Source organism: Sorex araneus, chromosome 2 (assembly GCF_027595985.1).
Source record: "Sorex araneus isolate mSorAra2 chromosome 2, mSorAra2.pri, whole genome shotgun sequence".
Lineage (NCBI taxonomy): Eukaryota > Metazoa > Chordata > Mammalia > Eulipotyphla > Soricidae > Sorex > Sorex araneus.
Window position 1 is genome coordinate 227878690 of NC_073303.1, and position 25697 is coordinate 227904386.

Genomic DNA, 25697 nt, shown 5'->3' on the forward strand with positions numbered 1-25697 from the left:
CTTCCTTCCTTCCTTCCTCCCTCCCTCCCTCCCTCCCTCCCTTCCTTCCTTCCTTCCTTCCTTCCTTCCCTCCTTCCCTCCCTCCCTTCCTCCCTCCCTCCAGGCACTGGGAGAATCCCAGAGGAAGAACATCCCACACGTAAGCAGGAAGGCGCATCACGAACCCCCAGGCTCACCACACACGTGCACGCCCAGCCACACCGAAGCAGACGCGCATGCTCGTGGCTACGCGCTCACCTACTCGCCTTCTCAGCCTTACTAGCGCCCTACTCCCCGCTCTCCGGCACACGGGCCTCTCCAGCCCGTGCCAGAGAGGTTTGCCCAGAGCGCCTCGGTGGCGCCTGGGGACAGTGTCCCTCCGCAGGGAGAGGGGAGGCCCTTCCCTTCGGGGCGGAAGCGGCGCGCGCCGGCGGGGCAGACTTCGCTCGCGTCCTGGGAACATCTGGAGGAGGCTGGGAGGGGCGCGCATACAGAGTGCACGCCTATTGGCTGTACTGACGGAGGGAGGCGGGGTCTGGCTGGGGGGCGGGGCCTACGGGCCCCTTTAAAGCCTTGACATCAAGAGGCGGCCCCAGCGCCCCCCCTTCTCTGCCCCCCGCCCCTGATCTCCGGCCATGGACCCCGCAGATCCAGCCTGCCCTGGCCCAGCTGCATGCCTGATTTCGGTGAGTTCCGGGCCTACTTGGGGGTTAAAATGCGGCGAATGGGGGGTGTCTGTAAGCCCGGGACTGGGGGCAGGGGGGTGGGGGCCCTCGTGTCAGCCTCAGGTCGGAAGGGGCGTCGCGGCTTCCTGCCTGGACCTCGCTGACTGCCTCTCGGTCGCGCTGCGCTCCTCCCTGGGGGTGGGGGGGTCTGGCTGAGCCTCTGTCTGCCCCCACTGCCCCTCCAGCGCCCCCCCCCCCGCCATCCTCGCGCACACTCCGTGGCCCCGGAAGGGAAACTTTCGGGAGAGGGGGATGTTCCGGGGGCGGGTCTCTCTCCCTCTTTGAAACCACTGACCTTGCCCCAGCGGCGCACCCACCCGGGCCGCGTCCCACGGTCCCACGGTCCGGTGCCGCTTAGCGGTGCGGGTTGTTGAGGTGGGGGAGGTTGGCCCAAAAGCGCAGGCGCGGGCTCCTCTGTGCACCACTTGCACCCGGTGGCCTGGCGGGGTAGGGCGTAGGGGAGATGGAGAGGAGAGATCAGGGACTGTGGGAAGGGCCCCGTCATTGGCTTTGAGGGGTTGGGATAAGATGAGGGGAAACCCCGCGGTCTGAACACTAAGGAAAACTGAGGGAAGAAGGGCCAGGCAGCGAGTGGGGCCAGGGCAGCGCATGCAGAAAAGGCCCTGTGGGTCCCCGCTGCGGTGCCAGAAGAATGCGGAGAATTTTTCTGTGCCCGACACTCCCCTGGCATAGCCCAGCTAGGAAAGCGGCTGTCTGAGCCCCAGAGCCCTCATCTTATTCTGAACCCAGAGTCCAGCAGTATCTTCTAAGCTGGCATTGCCCCAAGGGCACAGAGGCCCCCACCCTCTCAGGCCTGCTTGAGGTGCCTCAGCGCCATCCACCCGGCCAGTCCCTCCTCTGCTTCTTGAATCCTGGTTCTCCTGAGGCGCCTAGAGCCTTAGTCAGACTGAGAAGTAAAAGCCGTCCCTCTAGCACCCCCTGTGCTGCTCTCCCTTCCCCCTGGGTCCTTCATCTAAGCACAATTGTCTGCCTGAGGCAACATTTGGAATCAGAACCCTGGGGTGGAGTGGTCCTTGGGGACAGTTAAGAGGAGTCAGTGTCCACCCATTCTCTAATTCGTAGTTTTGGAGAAACAACCTAGCCCAGTTGCTGTTTTGCAGAACCTGCAGCAGCTCATTCCTGGACCCCTGGTCTGATAAGATGCGCACAAAATTCATTTCTCTTATTGCTGCCTTGTAGATTGCTAAGAACATCCTGAGGTTAATGGGCTTCCTACCTCAGAGAAACCTGTGTATTCATATGTGGATCACATAGTACAGTTTTGTTTGCAAAGTCTGTGGCCTTGCATGAGGTGACTGAGGCCCTGAGACATCTTTCTTAAGTTCAGGCCATTAGAGCGTGAGGACCCGGAGAGGCATTTGGCCTGGCTGCAGGGAAGACATCTCTTCCACAGTGTGCAGGCAAAACCGAGACACTTGCTCACACAGCTGCCATCACTGTGCACCCAGAGCCAGAGCTCTGGCCCCTGCTCTTCCACACTTGCTGTGTGACCTTGGTCAAGACAGTTGTGTCTTGGTGCTCTTTTCCTCTTCTGTAAAAACCAGCAGTGGACTGTCTCTACCACTCTCTTACAGTTTTTTGATGTTGGGTGGCTCCACTGACAAGTGAAACTGGAGGCAGGAACAGGCGTCTGGCAGGATGGCTCCATTTGGGATAGTGATAGTGGGTGCTGTGACACCCTCGGATTAGAATCTTGGGCCTAGGGTCTGTTTCTCCTGCCTGAGAATGGCCATTGTTCTGCTCATGACTGGTCCCTGGGGGTGTGGATGCTGGTTGGGGTTGGCTCCCCATCCAGGCTGTGATGAGCACCCTGGGATTGAGATGGGAGGGATTAAGAAAGGAGGCAGCTAAAGGCCAGCAGGGTGAGGAGATTCCCTGGAGACAGTTTTGAGCCTCAGCTGTTGGGACTTGTTTTAGGATCTGGGCCAGGGAGTACACTCACCCGCCCTCACTAGGAAGAGGACAGGGAGAGCCCCATTGCCTCCGCTCACCCTGCCCCTGGCCCTGCTCGCCTTGTATCTGCGCTCACACCTTCTGTTTCTGAGCCAGGAGCTTAAGGACTTCTCCCTGCCGCCCTGCCTGGTCACGCAGGCCCTGCCATGCCAGAGGCAGCAGCATGTAGCGGATCCCCCAGCCCCACTTGCCAGCCTCCTTTGCTCCTGTGGGTCGGGCTTTCTGGGGAGCCGGGCTCTCCAGGTTGGGACTTGCTCTCTAACCCGAGTGCCAAAGGCCTTCACATTCTTGTTTGTTTTCATCCTTTGGTCTCCTAGGTGCTGAGAGGTATATCAAAGGAGAAGTGATGGTTAGAGTGGGGGGGGTGAGTCGGACACAGGGCTCATTGTCCTGCTCTGCTTCTGCCTCCGCTAGCTCCCCCGAGCCAGGACCTCTTCCCTGGGTTCTGCTGCTGATAGGAGTGAAGTTGCAGCAAAAGGTGTTTCAGTTAGAACCCAAGAAAAGCTTCTGCACCGCTCGGAGCCTCTGGAATGGAGAATGGCAGCTCCCGGGGAAGCCAGTTTCCAGAAGGGGGTTAATGGTGGAGCCTCTGGCAGTGAAGGATGCGGCTGTTGCTAGGCAGAGCTGCTGTTTCTTCTGGGGTGTGGCTCTGAGGCTGGCCAGCAGAGGCTCTCTGAGGAGCAGGAAGAAGGACCCCTGCTTGCCAGCTGCAAAGGGATCTCTGGCCCTCAGCCCCAGATACTGGGATGAGGTCCCTCGCCGTGAATGCCCCTTCGTGCCCCTGCTGCCCCTGCTCCTCCCCCAGGTCACCAGCACCTCCTCCGCTGCTCCATCTCTCCTCACCCAGACCTGGCAGACTTCTCCTGCCCCAGCCTGTCTGCGCTGATGGGCTGATTGGATTTTCTATACTTGGGGTTCGGGATTTCTGGCTGAACATGCAAATTTATGTAAATCAATGTGGGATCTGAACTATATCAAAACAGCACAGAATCATAGGCTGGAAGGAATTCGAGAGACAGTCTCGTCCAACGCCCTCGTGTTAAAAATGGGGAAACTGAAGTCCAGAGGGGGAAGTGATTCATGCGTTGATGAGTGTGCGAGGCAGTCTCCTGCCTCTGTGTAGTGTTTGACATGGTGCTGCGCCGCCTTCTCTTCTCTGGCAGGAGAGGGACCGGCCCAGCTTGAAGCAGATGGCACACTGGCCTGGGAGATGCTCAAGCGCTGGAGTGTAAGCCTGGCAGGCGAGAAGCCCCGAGTTTGAGTCCCAGCTCTGCTTGCCACTCCTCCCCTCCCCCACCCCCAGCCCAGCACTGCCAAGTGTGGCTCTGGTGGCTTCCGCTTCACCAGGTCTGAGCACCAACCATCAGTTCCACACTGTCAAATAGGATGTCCCCAAGAGTGGCCCCAGGACCCGAAGCTCCACGGAGGAGACCCCGCCGCCCCACCCCCACAACCAGATTATACAGCAGAAAGAACAGCTCCTGAACCTAAAATTTCTGAGGTTTCTGGAAGGACCAGAGTCCACAGAGCCCCTTAGATTGAAGAAAAGCATCTTCGGATTCTTAGAGCAGCACCTTAATCTTTTCTACTAGGCCCTGCCACGGAGGGTTGGCAGACAGGGCTGGTGGTTGCTACTGCTGGTGGCCCTCCAGCTGGATGGTGTCTTGTCAGGCCTGTGGCTGGGGCTGCACATTCATCGGCTCCATCTGCACCCCTCCATCTGCATTTCAGTCTCAGTCGCCACTTCCATCCTGGAAAGAGACCCGAGTCTTCTGTGCCTTTGCCCCTCCTCCCGTGCCCTCCTGGAGGGCACCGGCCAGCTGGGCCTCTGCAGGCTTCTGCCGTGACAGCCTGGCAGGCCTCGCTGCAGGGAGGGGCTCATGCATTTAGATCAGTGCCAGGCATGGAAGGGGGCTGAGAAGGTGGGCTCGGATCCCCGAGGCGCAGTCTTTTCCACTTCTTGACATGTTTTAGGGTTGATCCGCCCACCCAGCTGCGGGGTGCCTTCCTCCCCCTTCCCCTCCTCAACATGCAGGCGTGTGGCCGCAGCTGTTCAGGGGCCCGAGCCTTCACTTACCCTGCAGGTTCTGTGGGGCTGGCAGGGCTGCAGCGGCTGGCAGCCTGCTCCGCAGTACTCTGGGAGAAAATGTGTGGGCTCCAGATCACAGGCCCTGGCTCGGTTTAGGGAGGGTGCTGAGGCAGATATCTGGGTGCTTCCTTCTTCACCCCTTCTCCCCACAAATCCAGGCCTGCGTGACTCAGAGAGGTGCACGGCTCCCTGGCTGCAGTGTTTGAAAAGGATGCTGAGGACTAGTTCTCTCAGACTGAGGGGAAACCCTTCTCCCTGGACCTCAGTTTCCCATCCCGTGCTGACGGATTAGCAACACATCATCTTTGGGGTGTGGCATCTGCTTGCTAATTACCGTTTTCCCAGCTCTGGGAGTTATGCACATGAAAGAGCCTGATGAGGCCAGGCTGTTATTAAGGTGAATTATCATTGCTGTTATTACTGATTTCTAAAAATCCAGCAGCCACTGAGAAGGGCTCAGTCAGGCCTTGCTCGCCAGGCTTGAGCTAGCGCTGAGCTCTGAGGCTGTCCCTTGCCCACTATGCCTTTGAGATACCGATTTGTATTTGTTTGCTTTTTCGTTCTGGAGCACCCGGGTGGTGCTTAGGGTGCCTGGACAAAGGTGAGGGCACCCTGCTCTGCTCTTGCAAGGTTTGAGTGGTGGCCTTGCTGAAGGGTTGGTCTAGAGTTCTCACTCTCCTGCCCCTCCCTGCAAAGACCTGAATCGAATGGTGAGATTTTTCCTAGACAGGCAATGAGGGGCCCCTGATTCCTTGGGGTGTGGCCCTGGACTTCTCCGCAACTGTAGTTCCCAGGGGCTGATTCACTTCACCCTCAGCTGGCTTGGTGTGGGGGCTGTAATTGGCTCTTTTGTGTGGGGATCTGTTGAGACACCCCCAGAACCTGCCCACAGCAGCTCCAGGCACTTTCAAGAGTTTGCCCCACTGCACCCCACCTGCCACATGTTCTCCCCTTGCCCAACCTTCCTGCCCTGCCTCTGCCCTTGACCAGCTCTTATCCTTTCCCAGGGATCTAGGATGAACCCAGCTATTGGCCAGTGGAGTGACCCTGACTGGCTGTGGGATGGTTTGGTACTTTGCCCCCACCCTCGCTCCAGCCTGGGTGTTGGGCCTCAGGGAGAAGGGAGAGAGTCTCTTGGCCAGACTCCAGACTTATCTGGCCAGATGATCTCACCGTCATTTGTCGAGGGCCTAGGCCCTATACCCTAACAATAGAGAGTAGTCCTTTAGAAAGAGCCTGGTTGAGTGGGCATTCTGCTAATACATTGCATTATATATAAAAAATATATATAATGTTTTTATATTGTTATTTTTTGCTGTTTCTTCTTTGGGGCCACACCTGGCAGTGATGGGCAGAGGAGCTGCCCATGACTTGGAGCTCTGGGGGCATCCTCAGCAGTGCTCAGAGACCATGTAGTGCCAGGGATGGGATCCGGGACTCTCACTTGCAAAACTTGTGCCCCAGCCCTTTGAGCTATCTCCTTGGCTTCAATTTTTTTTTTTTTAATTTTAAAACAAAGTTTTATTTTGCAGTCTAAAATTTAAAATGATACCAAAAGCCATACATTAAGAAATGTTGCTCCCACTCCACACTATTAAATCACTTTGTTCCATATCCCTCAAGTTTTACACAAAACAAGCAAAAATGTATATTCACCCCCCCCCAAAAAAAAGTATGTGGCACAAACTCTCTTGTCTGTCATCTGTTGGCAGTATCTGTTGGCAGTATCTGGGTGTGTGTAGGTTTCTCCTTCTCCCTCCCTCCTGCCTACAGTTTCCAGCTATCACCCAGAGCCCCCGCGTTGTCACAGGCCATGAGTGGAGTATCTTCATGTACTGAACTTCAATCACATGTCAGGTGTTAGGCCAGAGATTTCACACTTAATGCTTGGTGTCCCCATTTCATGGGGGAAAAAAAAAAGAATTGCTCAACAGACCTCTGGAAATCCGCCTTCTTTAAGGGAATACTCCAAAGGCACCCCATGGTTGTATTCCAGCACCCAGGGTAGGGGCCAGCCCCAAAACACTGTCAGAACAAAGCCAGCCCCTGGGAAGTTCTCCTGTCACAGCTGGCCATAGCCAGCACTCACTTTGTGCTTAGGGATGTGTTCGATTTGGGGGGTACAGCGGTGATCCTGAAAATCCAATTTAACTAAAGACTAAGTTACAGGACCACAGCTGTGATGAAGGCAGCAAAGAAAGTCTTGTCCAGTGAGCGTGAGCAAAGGGCCCTCCCTCCCCGAAGGTGAAGGCAGTACTCAGGCTGAAGCGGGCCAGAGGCGGGGCCAGAACAGCAGCTAGGGTGCCAGTGACCTGGAAAGCAGTTTCTCAACTCCACCCTGGTGGCGGTCTGCTCCCCTCCCCCAGTCTGTGGACTTTGAGGGGCCCTTTGAGTTGCATTGTGTGAGACAAGAGAGCCCCTTTCTCCTCCAGATGGTGCTGGTACTGCCTCCTCCCCTCCCCCACCCCCTTCAGCTTCTGTTTGGCCGGCAACAGCCTGCAGGCTCCTGAGGCTGGAACCTTCCTCTCTACTGTAGGCTAAAGGGAAGTGGGGGGTGTTTGCTTCTCACTTCCGGTGTAGACAGCACCTCAATTCCTGTCCCAGGGACTAGAAAGCAAAAGCTCTTGGCTTTGCGGTTCCTTCCTCCCTGCCTGCTTTCCTGGGGAGCCTCTGGGCCCTGTAGGAGGAAGGTAGCATCAAGGCCAGCTTTTCCCTCCAGCCCTTGCCCGTGTCCTTGCCCAGAGACTATCCCTGCTCCACTCAGTCCCTTCCTAAACATGTTTCTCTTCTGTGACCTGTAGGGGTAGAGAACTCCGAAGTATGTCCCATTTTATAGGCAGGAAAATCGAGTCCCAGAGAGGCTCGAAGCTTCACCTGGCCCAGTTCAGATTCCCATTTATGGGCAGCAACAAGAACAGAGCCCAGTGGGAGCTGATGAAGTGAGCGGAGCTCCTCTTCAGTGCAGAGTTGTCCATTTCAGTGGTGCCCTCTTGGCTCTGGCACCCGCACCCCCTCACTCAGCACCAAAGCTCCCTCGCCCGGCTGGAGCTGTTTGTTTTGTTTTGTTTTTCATGTTTGAGTCACATATGACTGTGTACAGGGCTTATTCCTGGCTCCATTATCAGAGATCGATCATTCCTGGTGAGGACCAAGTGGGGTGCCAGCGATAGAACCCTGGTCAGCTGTATGCAAGGCTATGTGCTGTGTTATCTCTCTGCCCCCCAAAGCTGTTCCCTTTGAAGGAAGATACTGAGATCTCGGGATCTGGGGAGAGCACACTGGTGGCAGGTGGCCCACATGCATATCTGTGTCGCCTGGGCTGTGCAGCCTCGAGGCCTGAGACCTTTCTCACAGACCTGAGAGCAGGCAACTGCCTGTCTCCTGCTCCCTGGTAGCTTCTCTGCCTGGTGATTTGTGTGGGACCCAGCAGATGTCTCTGGTTACACGCTGACTCTCCTGATAAATAGGAGACGGGAGCCAAGCCTTTGCCCAGGAACCAGGCGCTTACTAGGGTGGCACCGTAGGTTGCTGCGCTCACACACTTCTGCTGTGATGCACAGGGAACTGTGCGTATTTTGTGATGGGACCAGGGTAGTGCTTGGCATGTTGATGCTGGGGATCAGCTTCAGTCTCTCGCCGCAGGTCAGGCACTCTGCTACTGAGTCGGCTCTCCAGGGCCCAGCAGGCAACCTTGTGGCAGACAGACAGCAGCATGGGCGGCTCCGTGCAGAGCTCTGAGCCAGATCACACAGGGCTGCCCACGTCAGGTCGGAGGCTCTGGGCTGTCCCCAGAGCTGCAGGAGGTTATGGGAGAGTTGAAGCAGAAGCAGCACAATCTGATTAACAGTTGAAGAAGAATGATGACTCCTTGGAAAAAAGATGGTTGTGGGGAAAATACAAGATAAGGCCAGAACATTTTAGGGTGCCAGAAAGTTAAGCAAATGTTAAAAAAGAAACAAACCTTTTTATGTGGAGGTCTGTGGAAAGGATGCAACAGCCAATGTGAAAAAATTTTCAGTGACCAAAGCTAGTTACAAAATGAGCAGCAGGGAGGCTGCAGAGATAATACAGAGGGCGGGATGCTTCCTTGCATGTTCCCAACTCAGATTCTATCCCAGGCATCCCATGTGACCCCCAGAGCACCATCAGGAGTGATCCCTGTGTGCAGAGCCAAGAGTAACCCTAAGCACTGCTGGGGTTGGCCCTAAAACAAAAAATGAGGGGAGCAGGAGAGATGGTATGGTAGGCAGGCACTTACCTGCCTTGCACATGGTTTGATCTCCAGCATCCCTTATGGTCCCCTGAGTCCTGCCAGCAGTGATTCCTGAATGCAGAGCTAGGAGTGACTCCTGAGCATTGCAGGGCATGGCCCTCAAAACAAAAAACAAACAGAAAGAAAGAGAGGGAGAGAGAGCGAGCGCCAGAGAGCCAGAAGTAAACCCAGTTTACTACCTGGTATGCCCCCCCCCAAAAAAAAAGAGATGTACAAACTGCAAGTGTCCTTAAAAAAAAAAGCAACAAAATAAGCAATAAAGATAATGGGCTATAGGGGGCTGGAGTGATAGCACGGTGGGTAGGGCGTTTGCCTTGCATGCGGCCGACCCAGGTTCGATTCCCAGCATACTATATGGTCCCCTAAGCACCGCCAGGGGTAATTCCTGAGTGCAGAGCCAGGAGTAACCCCTGTGCATCGCTGGGTGTGACCCAAAAAGCAAAAAATAAATAAATAAAAGATAATGGGCCATAAGCCAAAGAATAAAATAAATATCCAAACCTTTATTAATATAAATAAGTAATGAGGTAAATGGGAAGAAAGGGACAGTTGTTCCTTACAGAAAACCTTGACTTACAAATAAATGCAGAGAAATATAAAGAGAAATCAAAAGTAAGTATTGGAACATCACAGTGAGTGCTTCCAGCATGACCCCTTGGTGGGCCAGGGCCAGGAAGAGAACTCACAGGACAGGGCTCGTGCTTGGTATGCAGGAGGCACACGTTCTATTCCCATCATTGCATGGTTCCCCCAAGTAGTCCCTGAGCACTGCCAGGTGTCACCCAAAAAAAAGTTAGTGGCTGAAAGTTTAAGCAGAAACCGGGTATTTGCATGCCCACAAATTATTGCTCTATCCCTGTTTATTAATTAAAAAAGAAAAATGATAAGTTTGCAGCCAAGGAGCCCACTAGTTAACACTACCTACCTAACCAAGCCATCACTAACCTACCTAATCTACCTATTGGCAGGTTGAACACTGCCAGTAACAAGACATAGCAGTATCGCCCAGGTTCAAACCCCAGCATCCCGTATGGTCCCTGACAACTGCCTGGAGTTCCTGAGTGCAGAGCCAGAAGTCACCCCTGAGCATCACCGAGTGTGACATATTAAAGACAGCGACATCATGAGTACCCCTAGATATAATGTACTCAGAGCATACCATCTTGAGTATCCTTTCAACAATCCCTAAGTTTGAGGCTCGGAGGTAGAGTGCATGCCTTGTATGTGTGAGGCTCTGGGTTCCATCCCTTATATCACACCATGTTGCCGAGTGCAATCCCTAATACTGCAGCTTTAACAAATTCACCAGTTTAGTGTAATTGGAGAAAACATCAGCTGAATTCCAAGTAGAGAACATTCTCTAAAGACTGACTAGTTCCCTTCCAGAGTGTCAGGAAGCTGAAAGAAAAAGCCTCTCCGAGTAGTCCTGAGTTGAGGAAGTGAAGGAGACGTGGTAATTTAGTGCATTGTGGGACCCTGGGTTGGATCTTGGAATAGAATATCAGTGGAAAGACTTAAGATTCAAGTAAAGTCTGTGGTTTGGTTGTTTAAAAATGTCCTGCTAAAGAAAGATCTAGAACAGAGACATGCATGCTGCCATGTCTGCTTTTTTGGTTTGTTTGTTTGTTTGTTTGTTTCAGCCTATGCACACACCACCCACAGGTGTGGAGAGGAACAATGACTTAGGAGGTGTACAGTAGACAGGAGGACATCTAGCATGCAGTGATCACCCGCAGGAAAGTGAAAAAACAATCTGTAGAATGGAGAAAATATTGGCGAGCCATGTCAGATACATGACATATTTAGAGCATCAACTTGATAATTAAAAGACACATAGGGGAGTGTCTTTTAATTGTGCAGGAGTAAGAGCACAGCGGGTAGGGCGTTTGCCTTGCACACGGCCAACCTGGGTTCGATTCCCAGCATCCCATATGGTCCCCTGAGCACCATGAGCCAGGAGTAACCCCTGGGCATTGCCAGGTGTGACCCAAAAAGCAAAAAAACGAAAAACATAATCCAATTGAAAAATGGACAAAGGATATGAATAGATATTTCTCCAAATATCATGGAGGTGGGGAGATGGGCAGGAGGGAAACTGGGGCATTGGTGGAGGGAAGCGACACTAGTGAAAGGATTGGTGTTGGAACATTGTAGCCTGAAACTCACTTATGTGTAACTTTGTAACTCTGTAATTCCTGGTTATTAGATTAAAAAAATTGTTCAGCTGGGGCGAGAGAGATAGTAAGTACAGTGGGTAGGGTGCGTGCCTTGCAAGCAGCCAATGTAGGTTCAATCCCTCGCACCCCATATCATTTGTTGAGTCATGCCAGGAGTGATCCCTGAGTACAGAGTCAGGAGTAAGACCTGAGCACAGTCAGGTATGGCCCAAAAACTGGAAAGAAAGTTAAACATTGTTAATTAGGGAAATACTAGGGCCAGAGCCATAGCACAGCGGGTAGGGAGTTTGCCTTGCACGTGGCTGACCCGGGTTTGAGTTCTCCGTCCCTCTCGGGGAGCCCGGCAAACTACCTAGAGTATCCCGCCCACCCGGCAGAGCCTGGCAAGCTACCCGTGGCGTATTCGATATGCCAAAAACAGTAACAAGTCTCACAATGGAGACGTTACTGACACCCACTCGAGCAAATCAGTGAACCACGGGACGATAGTGCTGCAGTTACCTAATCAGGGAAATATAAATCACAACCATAATGGGATGCCACTTTACACTTGACAGGATGGTTAGAATCAGAAAATCAGACGTGGGCAGGGATGTAGCTCTGTGGTAGAGCACCTCCCTTGCATATATGAGGCTTTGGGTTTGATTCTGGCACTGAGGAAGGAAGGGAGGGAAGGAAAGAAGGAGGAAATAACAAGTGGTGAGGATGTGGCTGGGACCTTCAAATGTGGTCAGAGTGTGAAATGGTCCATCTACATGGAACACAGTTCAGCGATTCTTCAGAAAGTGAAAGCCAAAGTTCCCATATGATGTGGCACTTCCAGTCCTAGGAAATAAACTCAGGAGAAAGAAAACATATTTCACACAAAAACTTTGTACACAGCAGCATTATTCCTAGTAACCCAAAAGTAGAACCCCCTGCCACTAAGTGTCTTATCAAAAGATGAGCGAATAAACAAATTTTGGCCTATCCATACAATATTACTCAACCATGAAAAAAAAGCAACACAAATCATGCTTCAACGTGGAAGAGCCTTGAAAATACGAACAAAATGGCAATATGAACAAAGCCAGTCTGAGGCCCACCTGCACATGCCCCACGCTGTGGAAACTCATGTTTCCGCCTGGCATTGTGGTGGTTGCTGTTCACGCTGGATCAGGTTGAGGAGAGGATGGCTTTTTTTTTTTTTTCCCCGACAAACTGCACTGTGAAAGGCAGAAGGGGACAGCATATGGGAAAATCTCGGAAAGTTAGTTTTTAGGGCCAAAGAGTCCCAAAGCTTTTCCCCTTTCTCTCCTCTCCAATGACAGACATTGCTATGATGACTTGGGGCGGGGGGCAGTCACCTGCTTTGGCCCTGGTGCTTGGGGTGCTCGTGCACAAGCTCCCTGAGGGCGCACTCCTGCCCATGATTGTTTGTCCGGACCCAACAGTTAGGTTGCCAGGATCATGCTTGGCACACATAGGATTGAGCTCTTGACCTCGACACTTGCAGGGCAGGCACTTGACACCGAGCCGTTTGTGTCCCACCTGAGAAGGTCATTTCTGTTGCTTGGTGGGTTTGGTTTGTTCTTTTCCCCTCCCTGCGGTTCTGAGAGCCATGAACTGTGGGGGGCCTCCCCTGTCCAGCCTGCACTCCACAGAAGAGCTGTCTTCTCTGCCCCCATCCGAGACGTTTCAAAGGCCGTGGGAAAGGTCCTTTCACAGTGGAGGGGTCCGGGGTGGGGGTGGCTTAAGGCAGTCTCCACCCAGAAGAGGTGAGAGCAGTTCCAGGAAGCCTGGGGTGACTTTCCCTTGCCGAGGAGTGACAGGTCCTGTTCTTTCTGCCTCAGGCCACTACAAACGAAACATTGACATTGAATGTTAACTAAAGGAATCCTAGGAATCTTCTGGATCTGCTATCCTTGGATATTCAAAGATAAAATTTGGTTGCTCAGTCACATTGGTTACTTTTCATGTGCTCAGCGGCCACATATTGCTAGTGGTTACCATTTTGGACAACATGAAAACAAACATTTCATCATCCCAGAAAATCCTACTGGGCAACAAGATTCAGGAAAAGTGATTCTCCAACTGGCCTAAAAACCAGCCCTTTTGCACTCTTAAAAATTAGGGGCCTGAGGGGCCCAGAGAAAGTATGAACGGTTAGGGCATTTACCCAAAACTCCCAGCCCAGCTCAGGCCTGGCCGCACATGGCCTCCCAGGCATCTCCCTGGCGACCCCAGCACACTCCCACACCACAGGACCCTAGCAGCTGTCATCGGCCTGACCATCACTGGGAAGTGGCCCCCAGACTCCCTGAGCACTGCCTGGGGACCCCTTAAATCCCCAAAACAGAAGGACCTGGGCTTTGGTTTACAGAATGACCTATTGTCATTTTATCATACATCAAACAAGAAAACCTCTCTGGGCCAGAGAGGTGATTCAGAGGGCTGGGTGCATACTCCCAACAAGACCAAACATTTAAATACTTTTTAAAATTAATAGTAAGGAGGTCGGAGACAGGTAAGGCGTGTGCCTTGTGTTCAGCATACCTGGGTTCCATCTTTCGCACCATGTGGTCCCCAAGCACAGTACCAGGAATGGAATAGCCCCTGAGCACTGCTGGTTTTTGGCCAAACATACACAGAATACAATACACGAGAGAGAGAGAGAGAGAGAGAGAGAGAGAGAGAGAGAGAGAGAGAGAGAGAGAGAGAGAGAGAGAGAGAGAGAGAGAGAGAGAGAGAGAGAGAGAGAGAGAGAGAGAGAGAGAGGAGAGAGAGAGAGAGAGAGAGAGAGAGAGAGAGAGAGAGAGAGAGAGAGGAGAGAGAGAGAGAGAGAGAGAGAGAGAGAGACAGACACCAGACTTAGAGAACCACCTTGTGGAAAGGAACTTGTCCCTGATTGGATGGGCCCAAAGTCCCTGGCAGATGGGTCCGTCAAATAAACCCATCTTTTCTGTTACAGCTCCACGGCTTACAACACAAGCCCTGTCCTCCTATCTGCCCTGCCTGGAACTGTAGCCTGAGGCTTCCCTTCCTCTGCCTCCAGTCTCAAGTACCAGGGGACAAAAGCCTGCGCTGCTAGAGCAGAAGCCGCGTTGATACCAAGGGATAACCCCATGACGGGGAGGTTCTTGGAGGTTCTGTGAAGAGGAAGTTGCAGGGGCTGTACTGGGCCCCTTCCACGTGGATGTCAGGCATCAGAGGAGCTATTGTGTCTTAGGACCAGTTGTCAGGGAGGGAAGGAAACGTGTCTGCCCCCCTTCCCTGCGGGGGAGGGGGCAGGGAGGAGAGCCTTGGTGAGGGGATGCTGTGGTTCAGGGGGGTGGTTGCTGGAGGGGGGAGGGTCTCTGTCCTTAGACCTGTCCCCATCACAGCCAGGCTGATCTAGCTGCTAAGGAGTGTTTGTTTGGGGGTGCAGAAGTTGCTGTTTAGAAGTAGCTTTGGTGTAACGGGGATTCCAGAAAGCAGCTGGGTTGGGGGGGGATAGAAGATTCTGTTTTCCCTGTCTGCCTTCACACAGCTGCCCACCCCTCCCCCGCGGCCCGGCTGCTCTCCCTAGAGGACTCTGGGGGGAACAGCTGGTGAGTGAGTGAGGGGCTCCTCAGGCCTCAAGCCTTGGCCCAGAGCCCAGTGAAGTTTCTGCCCCTTCAGCCCTTCCTCAAGCCTGCACTCTGCGTGGGTCTTGCTGGTGCCCTGATGGGGGCGGGGGGTTTGCTGGGGGTCCAGTTCTCTGGGGCTTACCCAGCTGACCTGGCCGGAGAGACAGGCAGTGGTCACGAAGATTGACTCAGTGCTGGGCTGAGTCCCCGGCTCACCCAGAGACCATCCCCCCTGCCCGGCTGCCAGGAGACCGCCCCCACTCTGCTCAGGAGCCCTGGGGCCCCCTCTTCCTCCCTCCTCTCCCTCCCCCTCCCGCCACTGAGGTCACCTCCCTCTGAATCAGGCCTTTGTGGGGGGCGGGGCTGCCTGCGGGCAGTTCTGGCGGGAGACTCCTCCCGTTCAAGTTAGCGCTCCCTCCTGCACCCCCCCACCAGCCTGGCTGGCATCTGTGTTCCAGACTCCACAGCCGCCCTCCATGAGGTGTTTGGGGCCCAACACCAGGGCCACCCCGAAAACCACTGGGTCAGGCTGAGCACCAAAACTGTGAGTAAGAATGCTGGGGGGGGCACCCTGAGGAGAGGGGCCCCCACACCCCGTGGAGACAGCCACCGGGGAGCTAATCTGGCTTGTATTTTCTCACAGATCTAGGCCCAAACCCCAGACTTAGAGGAACTAAATTCTTTTTATTTTTCCAACTTTATTTTTTTTTCCCTCCACTTATTTTTTGGAGGTGCCGGAGTTGACCACACTGCAGTAGAGCTGCTGCACCACCCCCTCCACCAGGGTTTCCAGATTCTTCCAGGGTTGCCTCCCCAAATTTCTAATCAAGCTCAGGCTGGGGACTGGAGGCAGCAGTATCCCACCCACTGTTGATTTCACCAGGAGGACAGGGTCAAGGTGATGTGGGAGGGGCTGGGGGTAGTTTTCACCCCAGAAACCTTGAACTCAGCCTCTATCCTGCTAAGAGACTGCTCTGCCCTCAGCCAGGTGCAAGTGCAGCCTCTTCCCCTGAGGGTGACACTGTGGAGACACTTTCTGCCTGCCCCCCATGGGGCCTGGCTGGACCGCCACCTGGGCTGTAGCAAAAACTTCTCTCCAAGAGGGGCTGAGTCACAGCCTGCCTTGGGCCTACACTTCCGAGCCTCTTCAGAGCCCAGCTGGAGACTTCAAGATCAGGTCACAGCACAGAGCCTCGGCCTTGATTTCCCCCAGGTCACAGGGGACTCGGCCTTCCTGCCTTTCTTGGAGCCCACATTGGGAGGGGGACTTTGGTTGGGGTTTGGGAGCCAGTGAGGTCCCCAGCCTCCCCCGCACATAGTCCCCTTACTTTCTTCACAGGCTAGAGCGTCATTCCTAACCTGGATGCTTGTTAAATTTCCTTTCTTACTTTCTTTCTTTCTTACTTTCTTTCTTTCTTTCTTTCTTTCTTTCTTTCTTTCTTTCTTTCTTTCTTTCTTTCTTTCTTTCTTTCTTTCTTCCTTCCTTCCTTCCTTCCTTTCTTTCTTTCTTTCTTTCTTTCTTTCTTTTGGAAAAGAGATTTTCCTAGGCCACCTTTCCCTCAGTTTGACTTCTATTACTGTGTGTTTTTTTTTTGTGTGTTTTTTTTTTTTAAAAAAAAAAAACACACACTTAAGCCAATTCCAGCTTCGTCTCTTTCCTTTCCCTCCCGCCCTCCAGCTTTCTCAGCCCCCCCCACCCCTCTTGCCACAGCCCCTCTGCCCCTTGAAGTGACCTTTGGCGAGTTGAGTAGTGAGGGGATTAGGAAAAGCCGGGTGTCCGTGTAGGTCAGCCCTCCTGGGTCAGTGGGGCCGTGACTGGCTGTGGGAAGGTTACCCTGAGTGTTCTGGGGTGGGTGCAACCTGTGGGTGGTGGCGGCCATCCAGGGCCTTCTCCGCTTTTAACCTGTGTTTGTGTATGTGGGAAGGAGAATTTTTTCTGCATTTCAAATCTATTTCTAAATATATCAAACATGATAATGTTCTGAGCAAAGGAAGTTATACTTGATACACTTTTTATGGTGCTAAGATGAGAAAGGGCTGTAACACAAAGTTTTAAAATAAGTATTACACAGTTTTTCCTTTTCCTCTTGTTCTCAGGCCCCTCCCCTGTCACCGTGCGCATTACTAAGGAAGAAATAGTGCTCTCCGCCTTTGATGTTCTCTCTGCCCCTCTGGGCTCTCAGGCTGGGCTACCTGGGGCGGAGTACTAGCCTGGAGGGCAGGGGAGCAGGAGCACCTGGGGCTGGGTCTACTGCGTGCTCAGAAGTGGCCACACCTGGGTCCCTGCAGATCTTCCAGCCGAGCCCCCATCAGTCGGGAGCATGTGGGAAGCCTCCCTCGATGGGGTCTTCTTTGCCCTTCCCCTCTGTTGTTGCCTGGGTGTTGCATGCTCGGTGGGGAACCACCTGCCTGTATGGGTGATGCCAGGGATGTCAGAAGTACAGCGCCGCTGGGGATCACTGGGCAGGGGCAGGATCTGGATTGAGCCCTGAAGAGTGACCTGACCCAAGAGGGCAGTGCTCTCCGCTAAGCGCAGTCCCCAGATCCAAAAAGCCTTGTTGTCCAGAGTTTCATACATGGCACTCTCTGTCATCGCATGCCACCCTCTAGGTGAAGCGTTCTTGTCCCCATTTTATAGGGGGGACAGTTTGTAGTCAGGGTTCTCCCAAAGTCTGTCCATCCACAGAGCTCCAGAAGCCCTGGGCTGTGAAGGGTGTTGGGAATGCTGGCGAGGGGCGTGTAGAGGGGTGCAGAGTCGGGAGATCGGGGCTGTCCCCTTGTGCTCTGGATATCAGCGTCCTTGGCTTGTCGAGTCTGCCTCCTCCCCGAGACGTGCCCCCAGCAAAGCAGAGTCAGATGTGAGCTTGCGTGAGAAAGTGCCAGCACGTGTCCAGCCCCTAGGGAAGGGGTTGGGGCTGCTCTCTGGGGTGGGGCTTGAGACTGGCACTCAGTTCCCTTGTGCTGAGGAGGGCTCAAAAGCCAGAGAGAGGGTCCAGAGTGATAGTACAGTGTAGAGCACAGTGTCACCTGGGTTCGCTCCCAAGCATCCCAGATGGTCCCCCAAGCACTGCCAGGAGTCATTGCTGAGTGCAGAGTCAGGAATAACCCTTGAGCACTGGGTGAGACCCAAAAAGCCAAAAAATAAAAATAAAAAGCCAGAGAGAGCCCCTTGGGCTGACCTCAGGCTTTACTTGCAGAAGGCCCAGGTTCTGGCCCCTGAGCACACAGACAGCATCGGAAGTATCCCGGTACCATCAGGTCTTTCCTTCCAAAAAATAAATAAAATGGCCCTTTTTTGTGTTGTGTATTTTATTATTTTGTTTGAAGTATTGTAACTTACAATACTGTTCATGATAGGGCTTCATGCATACAGCATTCCAGCCCCGCCCCCCCCACCAGCCCATCCACCTCCACCATTGTCTCAGGTCCCCTCCCCACCCCCACCACCCATCCACCCTTGGTCCTTGGTAGCCCCTGAGCATTGCAGGCGTGGCTCAAAAACGAAAAGAAATTAAATTTTTTTTGTTTGCCTTTTTTGGTCACACCCGTTGATGCTCAGGGGTTACTCCTGGCTCTGCACTCAGGAATTACCCCTGGCGGTCCTCAGGGGATCATGTGGGATGCTGGGAATCGAACCTGGGTCGGCCGCACACAAGAGAAATGCCCTACCTGCTGTGCTATCGCTCCAGCCCCCAAAATTAAAATTATTTTAAAATAAAGATGATGTGAAGGTGCAGAAAAGCATATGTTCCTCTGTCTGTCTCTTTCCCAAGTGGTTCAAACTAAGAACTAAGGCTTAAAAATAAGCAAAAGAGGGGCCGGAGCGATAGCACAGCAGGTAGGGCGTTTGCCTTGCACGCGGCCAACCTGGGTTCGATCCCCGGCATCCCATATGGTCCCCAAGCACCGCCAGGAATAATTCCTGAGTGCAAAGCCAGGAGTAACCCCTGAGCATCGCTGGGTGTGACCCAAAAAGCAAAAAAAATAATAATAATAAAATAAGCAAAAGAGACTGGAATCAGTAGAGAGTGAGTAGAGTGTTTGCCTTGCACTCAACCAACCCTGGGTTCGATCCGCAGCACCCTCTACAGACCCCCAAACCCGCCATGTGTCAGCCCTGAGCACAAAGGCAGGAAGAAACCCTGAGTACATTCAAGTGTGGCCCAACAACAACAGATAGTACTGGCCCCCACACTGGCGCTGTCATTTGCACTCTCCACTTGGGATTTCATTCCCTTTTCTTCTCTTTGCTCATTCCATTAGCACTTATCCTTTCCCAGATCTGAAAAAATGTGTTTCCTGGTTTATTGTGAATCACTTGCCTCTCCCTGAAGTGGAACCCTCCCGCGGGCCGGGCTTTCTCAGCTTGTTCATCACGACTGCCAGGCCCACGGCAGGGCCCCTGGCGGTGCTTGTAGAACACCATCTCACTGCTTCTCTTTGGCTTTTCCACAGACAAGGTGACTGGCCTGGCTGTTAGAGTGAGCGTGCCAGCCTGGGTGAGGGACAAAGACAGGTGAGGGGCTTTGGGGTCTGGGGGGCGGGCGAGGAAGGCCACTGGGGAGGATGGTGGCTACAACAGTCCAGTGCCTGCTATGTGAGCTAATGAGGTCCCCGCTCTTCTTGGTTCCCGAACACTGAGCCCATTTTGTGTGGGTTTTAGAGGGTCAGAAACAGAGGTAGTAGGTGATGGAGGTGGAACACGCTTTTTCATGGGAAATGACTTTCAAGCTACAGAAAAGTTCTACAGTATTGTGCAGAAGAAGGAAATGAGTTCTTTAGCAGAGAAATTGAAACTCTAACGGGAGATGAAGACAGGTCAGATACAGGTCAGGTACAGCCAGTGACTGTGGCAGTACTGTGTGTGTGTGTGTGTGTGTGTGTGTGTGTGTGTGTGTGTGTGTGTGTGTGTGTGTGTGTGGCTTGGTTGCTTGCTTTGTATCTCTCACATTCTGGGAGAACACAGTAGAATAAAGTGAAATGAATGTGGCATCCTTAGCCAGTCTGGGGGGGGCAGGGGCCAGGGGAGTGGGCTGTTCTTAAGAGTGCCTAGGATGGAGCTGACCAAGTGCAGGGGAGAGTGCAGAGAGCCCAGGGAGAGGCTGGAATGTGGGCCTCACTGGAATCTTGCAGGACGTCTTTCCTGGCACCTGTGTACCAGCCTGCGGCCAGTCACCGAACTTGGGAGTACTGAGTTCAGGTCTTATGTGACCTCTGAAAAGGGGGATGCAGAAGTTGATGAAACAATGCTCTGTTGTTGAGAGAGACAGGGTATCTGTGCGGAGACACAGGGGCCTGTCCCTGAGTGGCTACATTGTCACAGGGCAGCAGATACTGACCCAAACTCCAGCATTACTGACCTGTGACGTTTCCTTCTGCTGCTTCCTCGCCCCGGCCCAGCCTGCTGGGGCTTCTCTCACGTGCAGACTGATGTCGTCGGACACCATGGAGCAGCCGGCCGGGAGCCCCGGGAAGCTGAGGCCAGGAGAGGGCGGTGCCAGCGGCACGGAGCCGGGCACGTGCCAGGAGCTCCTGCACCGGCTGCGGGAGCTGGAGGTGGGCATAGACCACCCCTTCCTCTGTGGCCTTTGCCAGGCTGGAGCATTGTGGACAGAAGTTCTCAGTCTCCAGCCGGGGGTCCTGCTCCAGGTTGAGGGGGAACGTGACAGTGGCAGAGTTGTCCCCAGAGGTCTCTACTTTATCCCCTCACCCTTCACCCCGCTTTCATCTCCCCGATGACTGGAGGAAACGGTGATGGACCAGGGGAAGGTTTGCATGACGTGGGGTCCCAAGATGAGGGTCAAGTGCCCTGCCCGTTGATCTACTCTGCCCGTTCCCACCGGTCCTTCCCAGCCATCTCAGCTTTGCCTGTGGCTACCCTGACCCTTCCAGAGCTGAGCCCACGGCGGAATCCCACCAGAGCTCCGAGCTGGAGCAGGGCGGGGTTAGCAAGCATTGTGTCTCCCTCCCTCCTACAGGCGGAGAACATGGCTCTTGCCCAGGCCAATGAAAACCAGCGGGAAACCTATGAGCGCTGTCTGGATGAGGTCTGTGGGGTCTGACGGGGTCTGCTGGGGGGCGGTGGGGTGGAGGGACTTGTCTGCGCCAGGCTGAGACCCAGTGCTGACAGCTCTGTCCTGGACTTTCTGTCCCCAGGTCGCCAACCATGTGGTGCAAGCGCTGCTGAACCAAAAGGTGAGCCACCGCCTGGAGGCATTGTCGCCCGCAGGCACTGGGAGAGAGCCAGGCCCTGGCGACATCAGAGGAAGCAGGAGTGCTTCCAGGGCAGCCCTGAGCCTGCTCCACTAGGGGCTAGAGGAGGGGGCTTGTTGGCCCCCCAGCTGGGCCTTGCTTCCCTGTTCTCGTGGAAGGGGGCGGCTAAGCCAAGTCCCTGCATTAGAGTAATTTTGATCTGAACTTGAATCCTTCCCTTATTCTGGCCCCAGCTGTACTCTATGGCCATAGAGTTGCTGTCTAAGCCCTTGCTGCTTCTGTGAAGCCAGTCTGACCCCAGGCCTTTCTCTGCCCTAGATAGACCTTTCTCTGGTGTGCGGTCCTTGGAGGCAGGGAGTTGGCTCCGGGGCTTGGGAAAGGAGCCAGGGGGAGTGGAATAGGCCTCCCACGGGTGGCGGTGGGTGGGGGTATGCCAGACTTTCCCATCGGTTCCCTGAGCTGGGGTAGCCACACACCCGCAGACCAGGGAGGAGCTTGGCCCTGGGACGCAAGCTCAGGGCCCTGCCTGCGCCGTCTCCCTCAGGACCTGCGGGAAGAGTGCATCAAGCTCAAGAAGAGGGTCTTTGACCTGGAGCGGCAGAACCAGCTGCTGAGCGCCCTGTTTCAGCAGAAGCTCCAGCTAACCACAGGCTCCCTCCCTCAGGTGGGCACCCTCCCCACTGTCTGTCCCCTTGCCTGCGTGTCTTGGCTCCCTCCCTCCCCAGCCCCTCCCCGCTGCCCCCTCCCTGCAGGCCTCGACAGTCCTCCAGGGAGGACCTCAGACATGGATGAAGACTACCTGGTGCCCCGCCCGGGCGCTCCCACCCACACGGCTGGTATCCCTTTCCGGCTTCGGAAGCCTGTGCTCGCAGTGTGTGGGGGGCCGGATAGAGGCTGGGAGCGCAGTAACTTCCAGCCCCCCTTTGGCCACTGCGTTGTCTCTTCTTGGCCCGGGGCTGGGGTGGGGCTGCTGTCACTGGGGTCAGAAAGGCACGCTGCTCCCCCACCCTCTCCGCTTGTCCACAGTCATCTGGCTGAACCTGCCTCCCCGGAACAAGCCAGGCTGGGAGCGGATCCTGGCTCAGTTAAGACGTGGCCTGGGGTCATTCTGCCAGGGAGCCCCAAAGGTTGGGGAGACATGGAGTGGAGCAGCTCTGGGGCCCACAGTAAGCGGGGTGTTCTGAGGTCGGCAGGCACATCCCAGCCCCAACTTGGACAGGAGGAAAAGCTCCTAGTTTCTCAGTGTTTGCTTCTCTCCGGCCCCCAGGCCTGGCGCAGGAAGCCTTTCATCGCTCTGGCCCCTCGGGACGGGCGCAGAGCCTGGGAGCCACTGACCGGCCCTCAGCTCCCTCTGCCCTGTTAGTTCCTGCTGCAGGCTCCAGCCTGGAGCCCCACAACTGGCCGAGTTTACCCCATCTTTCCTCCAGGACTGCTGATAGCAGTGAAGATTATCCTTAAATCATTTACTTTTACTTAAATGTATACTGGGACACCCACCCCTGAGATTTAGGCCACTAGATTTATCTTCTCCAGAGATAATGTGACCTAATAGAAAGTTCATGAACGTGGACTTAGATAAACTTGGAATGGATTCCTAAGTGAGCTCATTCTTAGCTGTGTGACCTTGGACAAATGATTTACCCTTGCAAACTGTTGCTTTTCCCTCATAACTGGGATTAAAAATACCTTGTTGTAGGTTATCATGGAGGTTAAATGAAATAATTCCTAGTGCTTGACCCATCATAAATAGTCAATAATCAGTAGCTATTTATCATTTTTTCTTGCAAGTTGTGCTTTGCTGGGATGAAAGCCTCACTGAGTAAGTGCTGGCTACGCTCTTATGAGAGCAGAGCCGTGGCAGCACGCAGGGTGCTTGGATCATGCCGTGCGCATGTCGCAGAGGCCCAGAGCAGAGGGATGTCGCCGTCACAGACTCAGTGGGCGGACAGGCCTGAGAGAGGGGCTAGGGAGGGGTCCCTGAGGAGAGGGCCTGGGCTGGGCGTTGATGAGTAGAAGACTTAGAAAGTGAAGCAGTGGTTCCCAGTGGTGGAAACAGGGCCAGGAAGCTAAGGAGGTCAGCAGGCCGTCGAGCCGGGCTGGAGGGACGAGCAGTGAGTAGGGCAGAGGGAGGATAATGCTGGTGCCCACAGCCAGTAGTGGGGTTCACACCGGTCTCCACAGGCAGTGGAGAACGCTGGAGACTGTGGGCACAGATGTCTTAGGGGGCCAGAGCCATAATACGGTGTGGAGGTAGCTCACCTCGAAGCTGCAGTTTCTTCCACTCCACTCCCAGCTCTACACGCGGAGGGCCAAGTGCGGTCGGCTGAGCCCCAGGCGGGATGACCGGCACGTCGCTAGCTCTGTGGAGGGGTATCTTTACTTAAGTACCACCTGGATGACACCACTGGGGGCCTTAGGAAATCCAAAGTGGCTCCTACTACAATAAGATTGTCTAAAAGAAATGATACATGATTTTTTTTGCGGGGGAGGGATGATCTACCAAGGGGTGTACAGGAGGTCTCCTGAGGGACCCCCTTGGTGGTTTTGCACCAGTGGCGCTGGCAGCTCAATACATCAGCCTGAGAATGTACTACTGCTTGGGCCCTCGGGTGCTGGCAATTACCGGGCCACCCCATCAGAGGTGGGGGTCTCCAGGACTGTACCCAGCGGTGCTCTGGAGACAAGGGGGTGCCGGGAATGGAGCTGGGTCAGAACTGTATCTCCCAGCCCTTACATGTTTCTAAGAGCCCCGTGTCTCAGGATTGAGGCCAGATGCGGTGAGAACCCAGAGCTTCATTAGCAGAACAGATGCTTGCCCGCCTTGCTCTGCCCAGGCCATTCCTTCCGCCCGCTTCCACACTCACTGCTATGGATGCTCGTTTTTAATTTATTTTTTCTGGGGAGCCCTCTCCAGTGGTGCATGGAGATCCAGAGGTAACTCCCAGTAATTTTTTACCTCCTGATGCGGGACTTATGGTTGGTGCTCCCGCCTGGAAGTGGTCGGGCTACTAGGGTGACCTGGCAGTGTCCAAGGGTAGAGCTTATTTTAACCTCTTGTAGGGGGCTGGAAAGATAATTAAGGCATTTGCTTGCATGCAGCCAATCCGGTTTGATTCCCAGCACCACATATGGTCCCCTGAGCACTGCCAGGAGTGACCCCTGAGTACAGAGCCAGAAATAGCCACTGGGTCTTGCCCCAAGATTCCTCAAAAACAGATAAAAGTAAAAGTTTGTGTAGTAGCACATTGCTGGACCAAGTATCACTGGGAGAGTGGCCCAGGAACACTGAGCGCTGCTCAGGGGGCTCCCAAAATAAACCGGGGACTTTGCTCAGAGGCCTCGTGTGCAGGCTTTGTCTGCCAGAGACTCGGTTTCAGCCCTGCCTCCACATGGTTCCCCAGGCACTTCCAGTCGAAAACCCCTAACCAAGCTCCAAGAGTAACCCCTGAGCACCTGCAGGTGTGCCCTGGACCAAAACACAAAACCTTCCGTTAATTAACATTAGGAAGCTAGGAAGCACAGAGAAAATATTGGAGGATGAGAAACAGGGAACAGTTCAGGCTGTGTAGTGCCCAGTCAGACGCTTTGGGGAAGAAGTGCCTGATCAAATAGTACCTTTTATGTCATCCTCAGAGCAGATATTCTACATGAAAATGGGGCAGAAACGAGACCCCTCTTTCCTCGGGCCCAGAACCCAGGGCTTCTCCATTGGTTTTAGTCATCCCCAGGGCCTGGGGGTCCCGGGTGGGGACAGAGGCAGCCCCCACGGATGGGCCTGCAGCTCAGTCTCGCACAGGAAAGTGGGGGCCGGAGAGCAGCCGGGCACCCAGTCTAGGCCCCTCCTGTCTGGGCCTCCCCCTGCTGGGCAGAGGCGGCCTGTGCTGCGGCTCCTGACGCTCCCCTGGCCATGGGAACCAGTGTGAGACCGTGCCTGGGGCCCAGAGATGCCCTGGAGGAGCACTTGGAGGAAGGTCTAGCTTTGTGAGGGAGTCGGACATGCGTGGACACCCCTGTGCTGATGCCGCCTGTGTCCCGCAGATCCCACTGACCCCGCCTCAGCCACCGTCAGAGCCTCCCGCCTCTCCCGCCCTGAGCGCCGAGGGACCAGCCACCCTGCTACCTCTTGGGCGCTGTGCTGGACAGAGAGAGGTAGGAGGGGGACCGTGGGAGCAGCCTTAGAGCTCAAAGCAGGGGGGGGGGCTCTGCTTCCTGGTCTGAAGTGGCGGCTCTCAGCTGTTGGCATGGCACCAGGAAAGGCTGCACCCTGATCCCGGCCAGGCTTGCGGGCCTGCGTGCGCGCGCTGCAGCCTTCCCTGTGCCCCGCCTGGGGCCCGCACCATCTTCACGGCCCTGCAGCCCCTCGGTGACACGGGAGCTCAGTGATTCAGGAACTCACGAAGGTCCCATCCGCTGAGCCCGGGGAGGGGCGGGGCTGGGCACAGGGGAGGGCGAGGGCGCTGGTTGCTCTGCCCTGAGCACGTCGGGCTCAATGCGCAGCTGACCGCAAGAGGTTGACCTCACCCCTCCTCTTCTGTACTTCGCTTCATTTTCTGGGGGAGGGGGCACTGGGGCCACACCCGGTGGTGCTTGAGGGGCTGTACAGCACTGGGGATCAGACCGGGGTCAGCTGCACGTGGAGCAGATGCCTGAACCCCTGTGCTCTGCTCCTGAGAATGTTCT

General features: G+C 54.6%; 1 protein-coding gene across 2 annotated transcripts in view; it reads left to right on the forward strand.

Annotated features, from left to right (window-relative positions):
- The first annotated feature begins 255 nt into the window (after nucleotides 1-255).
- The window catches only part of NCKAP5L (NCK associated protein 5 like), a 30845-nt gene continuing 5403 nt past the window's right edge, over nucleotides 256-25697 (forward strand). The window contains exons 1-7 of one of the 2 annotated variants that reach the window (XM_055127401.1): nucleotides 256-665; nucleotides 19260-19320; nucleotides 20205-20360; nucleotides 20783-20851; nucleotides 20961-20999; nucleotides 21562-21681; nucleotides 25056-25166. In XM_055127401.1, coding sequence (XP_054983376.1) covers nucleotides 20235-20360; nucleotides 20783-20851; nucleotides 20961-20999; nucleotides 21562-21681; nucleotides 25056-25166 — 465 coding nt within the window. In that variant the 5' untranslated portion in view covers nucleotides 256-665; nucleotides 19260-19320; nucleotides 20205-20234. The remainder of the gene's footprint in view (nucleotides 666-19259; nucleotides 19321-20204; nucleotides 20361-20782; nucleotides 20852-20960; nucleotides 21000-21561; nucleotides 21682-25055; nucleotides 25167-25697) is intronic. The other variant, XM_004601809.2, reaches the window with a different exon arrangement.